At 47.1% G+C, this 12,904-nt stretch overlaps 1 protein-coding gene across 6 annotated transcripts in view; it reads right to left on the reverse strand.

The window, feature by feature from the left end:
• The window catches only part of FRMD4A (FERM domain containing 4A), a 272,648-nt gene that overhangs the window by 72,589 nt on the left and 187,155 nt on the right, over window positions 1-12,904 (reverse strand). For all 6 annotated transcript variants that reach the window (XM_090041830.1, XM_090041829.1, XM_090041828.1 and 3 more), the window contains exons 7-8: window positions 9,500-9,522; window positions 1,092-1,175 (exon numbers count right to left, since the gene is read on the reverse strand). In XM_090041830.1, the coding sequence (XP_089897956.1) occupies window positions 1,092-1,175; window positions 9,500-9,522 (107 nt within the window). The remainder of the gene's footprint in view (window positions 1-1,091; window positions 1,176-9,499; window positions 9,523-12,904) is intronic.

The following is a 12,904-nucleotide window of genomic DNA, read 5'->3' on the forward strand; positions in this document are numbered from 1 at the left end:
GAGCTGAAAATGCCTGTAGAGATTAAGCATCCCCTGGTGCTGCACCAGTTACAGCTGACTCTGGAGATGAAGCCTGGCTCAGAAAAATGGAGAGATCTCCCGCAGGGGAAGAGAGATCAGAAACCTCAAAATGGAAACCGTATTCCCTGCCATCATCAAATTACCAGGCTGCAGAAATTAAAGGAGCAGATAAGAAGACTGCACTCCCCTTCCTCCCTTCCCCCCTGCTGCTTGGAGCCTAATGCTTTAAAGACAGACATGAAAGGGTCACCAACAGAAAGGCAAATCAGAGCATCTCAGTATTAACCCAGGGCTTTCCCCCAAACTAATTCTCCTGTTTGCACAGATGAAAAGGAGGGGAGGAGCAGACAGAGGGGAAAGGATTCAGGGGGCAGGCTGACTTCAACTGAGATGCTGCATCTGCTGCGAGGCGCAAACAGATCATGTTTCCAAAGCAACAGAAAGAAGGATGAACAAACAATGCAACTCATAGCACCCGGAGACTGCTTGATGTAGTCCAAGCGTTGTACAGATCCCTGCTCTGAACCTATGAATACCCACAGGCCAAGATAAGAGGAGAGCCAGGCCCTTGGGCTTTGGGGATCCCATACAGAGATCAATTAGTTCATGCTCAGGAAGTAATCGTTTACCCATATGAGCAGTTCCAGAGCCTGTGTCTTCCCCATCCTGCATGGTGCATGCCTGCTTATAATCCGGTAAAAACAGAGCACAGTGGGCGTAAGATGCTGCTGTTGCAACCTGATCAAATGCCATAACCGCTTTCCACCACTGCAAATGGCTTCAAGAAGGCTCAAGACAGCAGCAAACCAGGCGCATGGACTTGAGTAGGATTTCTCTGGGTGAGTCAGGTGAACAGCTTGGGACACTGACCTCCCAGTGGGTCAGGCACCCATTTAACAGAGGGGGAAACTGAGGTACAGAGCGGCAAACCCAACTTCACAAACATCACCCAGCAAGTCACTGGCCAAGTCAGGAGCTCCTGGACTGTGGTCCTGTTCTCACATTGTTAGACAGGGTTGGCTCACAGCGGAGGTGAGGATTAGAAGCATCTATACAGAGAAATAGCTTACCAGTAAGCCAAGGATGGATGCTCCTTCAGTGCTGGTGTTGGGAGAGCTGGAAGCTTCTTTAATTCGCTCCTTACAATTTCATTGCTGAAAAAGAGAGAGAGAGAGTTCAAAGAGGGGATCAAGCTACAGGAACACAGCCACAATATTTAATATGACCCTACCCAGCTGGCTGGCTGCTCTGGCTCTGCATCTGTTCCTCTTTAGCGAAGTGCACTGGGGTTTCCTTTCTTCCCCGTATTTATTTATCTTAAAGCCATGTAGTAACTTTTCCCTCCATTATCACAATCGGAGGGGAGCTCTCCAGATGGCTGCATTTATTCCTTTCAGTGCATTGTCTCAGGATGTAGAAACCGCAACGTTACCATTTCACGGAGCAGCTCTGTGGGTAGATTCGTATGGACAGAAGAGCACGGGAGGGAGGAAAAGAGGGCTACGATTGCACAAGGCACCTTTGTTTAAACAGTCCTGGCCTGATGCAAAATGCAGCATATGTGCCCCCCAATCCATTCAGGTCTATGTCCTGAATGGATCCAGCCATCTAGGAGCATATGCCTGGATCCCCCAGCCCTCTCACTGCTTTACATAAACGTGCTGACCTCTGTCGGCTTTTTGCCCCCCGTTCTCCAACTCTTCTAAGACCTGACTGCTCCAATGGCTAGGGTCCTTCTAATTTCTAGTCTAAATATTTGTGGCCAGATTATCCACACTGGCTCTTGTGGCAAAACCGTCCATTAATTTAAATAGTTTTCCTTCCCTGGCGCTTACCCCCCTGGATATATTCAAAGGCAGCAATTATCTCACTGCTGGAGGTTTGGTCCTGTCCCCCTCCATCGACCAGTGACCTCCCATGATAGCTATGTTACGCTGATCGGCGGAGGGGAGACTCAGGGCAGTGGAATAGCTGTAGGCGCACCTATGCTCCTGCCTCCCTCCCCAAGCACAGAAGTACATTTTAGAAGTAACACTGCTTCTTCCAAGAGCTGGGAAGGAAAACAGAAAAAGAGGGAATTGCTTGTTTTATTTGTATATACTTAGGCAAACATCCAGTTCCACCTTTCAGTGGGGAGGTGACATGGGCTTGGCTAACTCTACCTGCAGAAGTGACATTTCAGGGCATTAACATGGGTTTTAGATGCTACTCCCCCCAGGCAGGGGCATCAGTCTGGGTTGCAAACAGGAGGTGGGGAATCTCTCCCCTTGCATCTCAATAGTTCGAGTACCTGCCCGGAGAGCAAAGAGACCCAAGTTCAAAGTTCCCTTCACCCAGAGGGAATCTGAACCTGTATTTCCTGCTTTCCAGCAAAAGGCTCTAACCACCAGGTCCTGGCCCCACTTGGTTCACTGGATATCCAGCAGGGGAAGATACTTAAAGCTAGAGGGCCTCAAGCCCTGTGGCTTTGCAAGCTGGGCACTGAGAGGGAGCTCTGTGCCCGAGTTTCTGGCTCGGGCTCCAATAGAGTTTCTGCATTTTGCTTGGACAGGATGAATAGACAGCAATGTTTGTTGCTTGCTGTATTTGCAACAAATAGGTTAGTCTCCTGCTCCCAGATACCCACCTAAGCACCATTTTTGACATGTGAAAAGCTAGAAAAAGCTACACAATATAATTTCTCCAAGAAACAGCCAACCTCCACCTGACATGTCACTGGTGCTTAGGTTGGTCCCAGAGAAAAAAGAATTGTTTCAGTTCTGCCATCAACACCGAGCAGTCTGAGATGTTTCCGTGATGTGCCTGGGAAAAAAGGAAGTTCCAAAATCAGACTTTGTGAGGCCAAAGAGATGCCAGATATGACAAGTGTGGTGTGACTCACTGTCCTTGAGGGACTGGGAAAATCCCAGAAGCAGCAGTGGTAGCCTGTGAAAGCACATACAGACCCCAGCTTGCTGCCAATGGCACGGTGACCACGGTGGTTGCACTCATGCCCACGCTGGATCCAGACCGTGAGCAGCCCTGCAGTCTGGGTTTAGCCCAGGCCTCTAGGTGAGTCTGACATCTTGAATGAAAAGACTGAATAACAATATGAAGCTAGATTATGAACGTCCATGCAGAGGTCAGCTAACCACCTTGAAGGCAGGCGGGGCAGATACTACTGACTGACTAGCCTGGGCATTAGAAAGTTCCTAATCTTGACTCTTTTATGAACTTTAGCAAGTCAATTAACCTTTCCACCTCAACTTCCTCATCTATACATTGGTGGTATCACCCACCTCCCTCTGGGTGACATTGTGAGAGTGTTTGATGTTTGCCAGTTGCTTTGCAGGCGGACCATGATAAATAGCCGTAATCTATTTTAAGCAAGGTTGCATGTGCCATTGGGTTGCAGCAGATGCAGAAGCTTTTTGGAGTAGCTACGGTCAGCTGCAACTGTAACTGCTGCCCAAAGCTCCAAATTCTTAGTGACCTAATAATTAATGACATTGAATAAAAGGGAGGCAATGAGAAAAGGGAGGTCCTTGTATAAGAAGGTGCTATCGTGCATGCAGTATTTTACAACTGCCCATGTTATGGTGTAATATGAAATGATGCAGGTTAGCTCTTGTAATCCTTTAATGAGTCCTAATTGCTCAAATGCCGTTTCATTACGCAGAATGAACACTCAACATATAATTGTGGAAGATCACAATCTGCAGGAACATCTATATTATTTTCAAATGTTACTTAGGGGTAAATTAGTACGCTCCCTTCCCCCCTCCAGTTCCTTGGGAGTATTTTGCTGGGGGATACTCTTGTGATCTCCTCTAAAAGCATAAGGTTTCCTGACTCAAAAAGCCTAACAAAGGCTGACTGTTTGGGGAGTGGTTTAAAAGCGCTGTCTACATGGTGTTTCGTTACCCAAACCTGGAGACAAAAGTTTTATGGAAGATTTCAGGTTTAGTACCATCACTATAGTTTAAGGTCTAAAGCCCTGATCTTGCAACATTAAAACAAAAGCCATTTTGAGCTTTTTAACTGATTTTAATCAGCATTGGATCAGGCCCTTAATCTACCAGGATTAAATTAAGGGAAACATCCCAGCAACACTAGCAATATGCTCTGATCTTCCAAGAAAGCAGTTCAAAAGGAACCTGGTACTTTCCAGCATCTTACTTAGGGTTTGTCTTTATCAAGGCAGCGGTATGTCGCTGCGAGGATGGGTCTGAGCATGTCCTGCCCTGAGTCTGCTGACACACTACAGAATTCAAAGTTTGCCTATGACGCTGCTCCGGGCCTGTCCTCAATGCCTCCTCTCAAGCCCTTGGTGTCCTGCTGGTTTGAGAAGGGGTACAAGTGGGTTCATGGGGGAACTTGGGGCTCTGGAGTTAATCAGCAGACTCGAGAGAGCGCAAGACAAGTTTAGACCCATTTTCCAAAAGACCAGCTGCCAGTACAGTATACACAAGTCCTTAGAGCAGGGGTGGGCAAAATGCGGCCCACGGGCCGGATGCGGCCCGCCCGGCCATTCTGTCCAGCCCTCAGGGCCCCTAAAATTTTAGAAAATTGATATTTATCTTCCCTGGGCTGCCTGTCATGTGGCCCTTAATGTCTTGCCAAAACTCAGTAAGCAGCCCTCTGCCCGAAATAACTGCCCGCCCCTGCCTTAGAGGCTCTGGATGAGAAGCAGCCTATACAAGTGAAGGCTGGGACAATGCAAGCAGGCTGAAAGAATTAGGGACCTCATTCTGCATCATGAAAGTTTTGCCTCTGACTCCAAGACCTGAAAGATCATAATAAAATAGAGCTGGAACGGACCTCAAGAGGATCAAGTCTTAAGTGTCCCACTCCCACTGAAGATGACCGGATCCCGGGGCACCTGATTCCTACAGGCTTCTGTGCAAGTCCCTGCTTAAATTAATCCTTATTTCAGTCCAACAACCAAATCCTTTGGGTGCTCTCTGAAAGAAGGGGGAAAAGCAATTTCCTCTAATAAAAATGCTAGTGTCTTTTTATTTTTAAACTTCACTGAGTGATACATCACCAATTATTCTCCCAAAATTGAGGTGAGGGCATTAGAAAATCCTTGAAACCCAGCAAAGAGTAGCAGGGATAATTCCATATGAGGAACCATTCAGGGAAATTATACAGCAAAGTTTCTATTGACTTCAAGGGTCCTGGTAATGGCTGTGCAGCTCTGCTTGGAAGGCAGTGGTTTGGGGCAGGCCACTGACATCAAACGTTGGGTTATGCTGTTTTAGTCTAGCTGTCCCAAACACCCCATGAGCCCCACGGGGTTTCTTATGTGCTTGCAGGTAGGATTCATACTTGATGTGTATGGCTGTGTGTTACCATCCCATAAGCAAAGGTGAAGTGCACAGCCAAGTAGAGCTTGAACTCTAAAGGCATTTTTAAGTGTGCTCCCAATATGGCACCGGGCGCTTTTAATTAGAGAGATGCACAAATTAGAAGTGCCAACACATCACATGCATCAGTGGCGCAGTGCGTCCACGTGCTGAGAAGATGGCAGTGGTGCGCTTTGAACTAAAGCACATAGAGCATGTTTTAGTTCAGCGTGCAAAGCCACCATTTTCTCAGAGCGGAGGTGCGCTGGGCCTCTGATACACGTGACACAAGGTTGCCAGACTGCATCAACTTACATGCTCCAGCAGACTCGGTTCATTGACTCTGCTCTGACACGCTGGATTTCCAGCGCATCGGAACAGGTTTAAATGCCCAAAGACTCCGAGCAGAAGTGAGTTTGAGGGACAGAAATGCACTTCAACTTTGCCCATTGACAGGGACAGGTAAGGGCTAGGCAGGTGAAGAGGATATCCTTACCATTGTAAGTTGGCTGCACCTTTTTGTAGGGGGTGCACTGCCACGCTCAGGGGGTGCACGTGCACCCGGGTGCACTCCTTACATGTCGCCAGTGCTCTAGTGCCTCCCAGCTTCTAGCCTGAGCTGCTGCAGGTATGTGCCTGCATTTTCTCAGTCCAGAGGGGATGTCTGTATGGTTATAAACTGGTTTAGCCTAGCCAGGTTAGACTAACCTGCAAAGACTGAATTGATTTGGGATCAGGCTTTTTGATTGTCTGTCCCTAGCCCTAAAAAGAAAGACTGGAAGGGACCTCAGGAGGTCATCTCGTCCAACTGCTTGCTCAAAGCAAGATCTTCCCTAACTAAATGTAAGAACATATGCTTGAAATGGCTCTGTTCCTTAGTTTGGAAGCAACAGGAAGCGTACAATGAAGGCGACTATTCATGCCAAACACATGACAAGTCATTTTCCCCATGAGCTGGGGTAGAAACATCCAGCCTGGGAGATCTGTTGATTGATGCAGTTAGAAGGGCAGAAAGATGCCACCTGTATTTTCTAAGATCAGCACTGATTTTTATGACTTGATCCCACCCTGCAAGTAGGTTTGACAAACCCCAAATCACTTGCAGAACCAATGGCCCCTCGACACCTTGTTGAGATGGTGCAGTGATGTTTTGAGGTCACCTGCTTGTTACTGCGATGTGCTGATGCCATGTGGCAGTAACAAATGCCCCAGGTGACGTGAGCCCACACTTACAATCGGCAGAGGCAGCAGTTCTGCAACAAGCACTCCAAGGGGAAAGCGCTCAGCATTAGAGCTAAGCAGGTGCTCAGGCACTGGGCTGCACTGGAGCTAGAGACCAACAGTCTCCCCGGGCTGTAAATCTGGCACTGTGTTTTTACACAATGCATCTGCTGACAACTTTTGCCTGGACTCCAAACATGTGCCGCTGAGGTTTCTTTTTGCTGCAGAAACAAACTTGAATCAAGCACAAGTTCAAAAGTGCAGCCTTAACAAAATGTATGCTCTCACACACAATTTATAATCATCACATCACAGCAGCAAAGACAGAAAGCAACTGCAAAGCTTCTCTGCTTCAGAGAACAGCAAATACTAGAAGGAACAGCTTTTTAGCAATGATAAGCCTTGAACACTGGATAGTAGCAGCCGACTTCGATCCTGGCATAAAACGGTGCAACTCCTATTGTCTGTATATGAAGTTAGTCTTGCTAGCACCATGCTGTATTTATCTCTAATATTTTGCTGGAGAAATCAAAACTGCTAGAGTTTGGCTGCCCCTTAGGAGAGGAAGCTGACTTCAATGCAGTGGGACTGCACTCAATATGGAGACCCTCTTTAGTAAATGCCAAGTGCTCAGGAAAGGTGATGGACTGAAAAACATCTCACCATGGAACAGACAGAGCGAGGGCAGCAAGAACTGCAAACTTCTCCAGTCCTGTCCCTGCACCTTGCTACATGCCTCAGAGAGCATGTGGGTTAGTCTCTAAGACCATAAGGCAGGTATAAATAGGTCTATAAGCACAATGCAATGCCATACCCACATGCTAGCTCCGGTCCAGGACCAGTACAGCCCTGTCAACATGACATAGCCTGGGCTAATGAGCAGGGCAGAGCTAATTACCCCAAGCAGAAAGCCATGCTGAAAGAGCTATATTGCTTCTCATTCTGGAGCTAGCTCAGGTTATCTTTACGTGATGCTGTGCTGTATGGTGCTATGTAGACACATGCTATACTCTGAAAGTGTCATTGAAGCTGCCAGTTATAATGGTAGGAAGATCTGGGAGGATCATAATCCCATGGACATTCAGAAATTGTCAAGCAGCGAAGACCATCATTAGCTAACTGCAATGGGTGCACCTTAGGGAAGCATGGCCTGGTGGACAGAGCACTGGATCAGGAGTCCTACGTCCTACTTCCAGCCCTGGCCTGCTGGATGATTTTAGGCAAATTGCTTCACCTCTCAGTGCCTTGTGTTTCCTACCTATAAAATAGGGATAAAGGGATTGCTCTCCCCTGGAACAGATTGACAGGTGACAAGTGCTATCTATATAAACTCTGAGTACTATTATTAATTGCTTCTTCCACTCTAACATGGGAAAAACTATTTGTGGTACTTGTGCTGGCATTTTTTAGGATGTCAAAACCCACCTGCAAAGCTCATACCAAACTTTCCCATGTTAATTATAACTCTGGACCCCTGAACCATCTAGCCCTGTCTACCCTTGAATGATCTGTCTACTCTCCCCTTTCCTTAACTTTATTCAGGCCTCCCCTGTCCATATATTTTATGTCCAAGTTGATCTACGGGACCTTGAAAGGCAGCAGCCATAAAACGCACATTATGGAAGGTGTGTATTATCTCGTAGTTTGACTGCATTGGTAAAGGTTGTTTTAACTGCTTTGCTGGACTTAGCATTGTGTTATAAACCAGCCTGCATGCGCAAACAGCTGAATATTTCTCAGGGGCACTCAGCTAACCAGCCTGGCTGATAACGAAGCTACTCTGAATGGTTAAGAAACAAAGCAAGATTGGGCTTGTGTCTCTTTGCCCCAAACATGTCAGGGTTTTTTTGCAAGTCAGTTTGGGCACGGAAAAATAATAGGAAAGAACCAGAGCTTCCTTTTATTGAATGTAACCTTGCAACATCACTACCTTCCAGATATCTGCACGGGACATTTGTTACTGTTAAACCATAATTACATTTCAGTGTTGGTTAAAACCCTACACTCCCAGACCTGGAGAAGGGAGTCTTCTATCTGGTCTTCTGTGTATTCATTACCTGCTATGGCACCCGAGAGATTCCCTGTATCATGCACCAGCGAACCTCAACCTTGACTAGAGGGACCATCACAAGGAGCTGAAAAGACAGATCGGCCCGCTTACCTATCCATTCACTGGTTTATCGTCTTGGACTAACTGCAAGGGAGATGGTGGTTCTCCAGTTAAATCTGGCCCAGGTTTAACTAAAGTAACACATGTTACATGTGCATTTTTAACACAGGCCTGCTCCTACTGAGTATCAGAGTGAGGACACCCATGAACTCTACATGGACCCCACATGATAATGACCGTAGGTCTCCACTGATCTATCTCTGATCTACCCTGCTGACTTTAAAATGTTGTATGGTCCATTAATGGAGCAAGCTAGCCTTGCCACTCCCTTGAACAATATAACATTCCTCAATGCCAGGTTCAAGGGCTGTCAAAACTTGAGGTGCCACCAAACCGTAGCACCCAAGCTCAAAGCCTGCCTCTGAAAAACCTGGGCCTGAGTTCAAACCGGAAGGCCAGCCAGTGACAGATTTTTAACATCACCTCTTGTTGGATGTGTGTTATTACAACAGTGATTGTCGAGTCATTTCCTTAGTAATTTCCTTCTGCATACTACTCCATTTCCTGAACTTCACAAGCACATCAAGACATGCAGGAACAATGTAATCACAAACAATGCTGTTTTCCATATGGGGTCCAGTCAAAGTCTGTATCTGGGGGATAAATGAGTTCAGGAAACATCATGTCTAGGCTAGCGACACCATGAAGTATTCCCATTGCTGTGCAGTTATAAGTGGAGCCACATTGCTCCTCTAGTGCACGCAGTTGACTCCATTTTTAGAACAAATCATGCCACAGAAAGAACTGCAAACCAGCTCACCTTGAGAAGTCTCCTTTCGCTTCCTGCAAAATGATGGGAAAAATATTTATCATTAAAATCCACACATGTAAATCAATGTGCAATCTTTAATGTTCAAGGTTCAAGCATTTCCTAATGGAGTTCACTGGTATTTTCAGTAGCAGACCTTTAAATGAAGTCGGGGTGCTGTACATATTACAGCAGAGAATATTCAACGGGGCTAGAACTTGAGCAGACTCCCCTCTCCTATCATAGGTGCTAGTGAATTAGCCAGCGTGCTCTTTCCACTGTGTGCTACACCAGGCCATCAGCACCGTGTTAGGGTCATGCAGTGCTAGAAGATGCCTGCAGTCTAAGTGATTTAAGGTCATTGAAAACCCCTTGACACTTGATTCCAGCCTGAGGATGGATTTTGCATTCCTGCCTCTACTTCCTGATGGATGCAGTGTTCTCCTCACATTTCTGTCCTTTTGACCTAAGTGTTTGTAATATATACACTGTAAACTAACTTGCATCTGGTCAGTGCTGGAGCTTCTTAATCCAGTGTCGTTCTTAATTTGCCTTATGTCCACACACAAAACCTTATAGTCTAAGCACGGTGGTGTTTTAATCTTGAGCTACCCGGCTATAGACTCAGCTGGGGCTACAAGCTACAGTGTGGGTACTGCATGCACTTGGGTGATAACGTATCCACTTTGCTGTGCAGCCTCTCACCGGGGTTGTAATAATTATACCTGGCTACACAGAGGAAAGGAAGGATCTGTCTCGACTGATTTCATTAAGGCATACTTCCAGCTAGCACTATCCTGGCCACTGGCAGGGATATCTGAGAACCGTGGCTCTTGGGCAAAGTATGTGAAGATTGGAAGAGGGCCAATGTGGTGCCTATCTTCAAGAAAGGGAGGAAAGAAGATCCGGGAAACTACAGGCCCATCAGTTTGACCTCAATCCCTGAGAAGATCTTGGAAAAAAGGATCAAAGAAACCATTCTTGACAGGCTAATAGAAGGCAACATCCTAAGGGACAGCCAGCACAGGTTTGTTGTGGGTAGGTCTTGCCTGACCAATCTCATTCCTGATGTATCACCTGGACAAAAGGGAAGAGGTTGATATCATATATTTGGACTTAAAAAAAGCCTTTGACCTGGTGTCCCATGATGTCTTCCTGGAAAAAATTGGGCAACTATGGCCTCGACTACATTACAGTCCAAGGGCTGGGGAACTGGCTCTGAGGTCGGACCCAGAGATGGAACCGAGTGAAGGTGGCGCTCAGTGACCAGTGGTGTCCCCCAAGGCTCTGTTCTCGGACCTGTCCTCTTCAGTGTCTTTATAAATGACCTGGGCTCTGGTGTCAGAAGTGGGCTGGCCAAGTTTGCTGACAACACCAAACTTTGGGGAAGAGTGCCCACATTTGAGGATAGGTTGGTGATCCAGGCTGACCTCGACAGGCTTGCAAGGCAGGCAGATGAAAACCTGATGGCATTCAATATGGAGAAATGCAAGGTGCTCCACCTCAGCGGGGGTGGAAAACCCCACACCACACTTATAGGCTTGGCAGTGCTACATTCACTAGCATCACGGCCAAAAGAGACTTGGGGGTCATGACTGACCACAAGATGAATATGAGCCATCAATGCGATACCCCAGCTAGTACTGCATCCGGTTCTGGGCACCACAATTCAGGAAGGACGTGGAGAAGCTTGAGAGAGTCCAGAGGAGAGCCAAACACTTGATCAGAGGGCAAGAGAACAGGTCTGATGAAAAACGGCTGCGAGCTATGGGACTCTTCAGCCTGGAGAAGCGCAAGCTCAGGGGTGACTTGGTGGCAACCTATAAGTACGTAAGGGGCGTGCATCAGGATCTGAGGGAACGCCTGTTCACCAGAGCACCCCAGGGGATGACAAGGTCCAATGGTCACAAATTCCTGCAAGACCATTTTAGTCTGGACATAAGGCAGAAGTGCTTTACTGTCAAACCCCCAAGGCCTAGAATAGACTGCCTCCAGAGGTGGTGCAAGCACCTACTCTAGACACTTTAAAGAAACCTTTGGATGCTTATCATGCTGGGATCCTTTGACCCTAGCTGACTTCCTGCCCCTTGGGCAGGGGGCTGGACCCGATGATCTTATGAGGTCCCTTCCAGCCCTAATGTCTATGAAATCTATGAAACTACTGCCTCAATATGTATGCCATCCTGGGCACATCTACACAAGCCATTAACACACAGCAATTTACTGTGGAGCTCACTGCTTTGCAGTTCATTGTTCCCAGAAAGTTCCTGGGTGCACTGTTTACAGAGGTACCCGAACCACAGCACATTGAGCTGGGTTTCAGTAGCCCCAGGTGGCAGGAGGCCTGGGGGTCAGCCTGCCAGCCTGGGGCTGCTCCAGCCAGGCCCAATGTGCTATGGAGGGGGTGGCTGGGGCACAAGGGTGCTTCAGTGCAGGGCTAGCCGGCAAGCAGCCTCCACACTGAAGCACCCTTGTGCCCCAGCCAGCTGGCTCAGTGTCTACACGTGTGCTGCTGCTCACGGAAAAAATCTGCAACAGGGTAGGGCTTGTATTTACAAGTCCTACCTTGCTGCTGAGTTTATTAGTTTTGTGCGCCCTAATAGGGGCAAACCTGCAGATGCTGAGACATTTACTGCACAGTTAATTAGGCAACTGTACAGTAAACATCTCATGTAGATGTGCTCCCTGTGTTTGTCTGAGATGGTCAAGAGTTAAGACCACAGCAATCAGGGGTTACAGTGGCCTATTTGACTTTGGCTTGCATATATATGTCACTGATTGCTTCAGGTATTCATTAGGATGTACAGGCAATAGGTTAATATCACTACTGCTAATTTCTACAATGAGTTTACTGTTTGATGTGTATTCACCCCGCAGGCCAATATGCAATTATTGCAATGTGCTTTTAATTGTTCTCTCTCTCTCTCTCCTGTTATATAATGAAGGTTGAAACCCCTTTGCACTAATTGCTTCTGTACGATGAAAAGCCCTATAGAAGTGCAATGTCTATTTATTAACACCTTCTGATGAAATGGCTTAGCTGTTTCACATGGATCCTTTAGGATTGTAGACTCATGGTTGACTGGGAAAAGACTAAAAACTACTGACAAGAGGGGAAAAAAGAGTCAGCTGACAATTATCTTTGCTCTTCTCCCATGACAATCATTGCTTGAAACAAAACAAAACAAAACAAAAAACCCACTTTGTCACAAGGAAAAAAAAGAGGACACAAAAAAAGAGGACCTCCCCCCCTCCATGCCCGTCTAAATCAGGGGTGGTTAAGCCCTGCCCCATGGGCTGGTCCCTGATACTGTGTCATCTCGCCCATGATACTTTCTATGGGTCTGTGGGAAGCTCTTGAGCTAGATCCAGTGCTCACAGCAGCATGGGACCCTGGGGCCTGCTCCTGGGGCATGG

This window comes from Crocodylus siamensis, chromosome 4, assembly GCF_052110815.1.
Source record: "Crocodylus siamensis isolate JL-2025a chromosome 4, ASM5211081v1, whole genome shotgun sequence".
NCBI lineage: Eukaryota > Metazoa > Chordata > Crocodylia > Crocodylidae > Crocodylus > Crocodylus siamensis.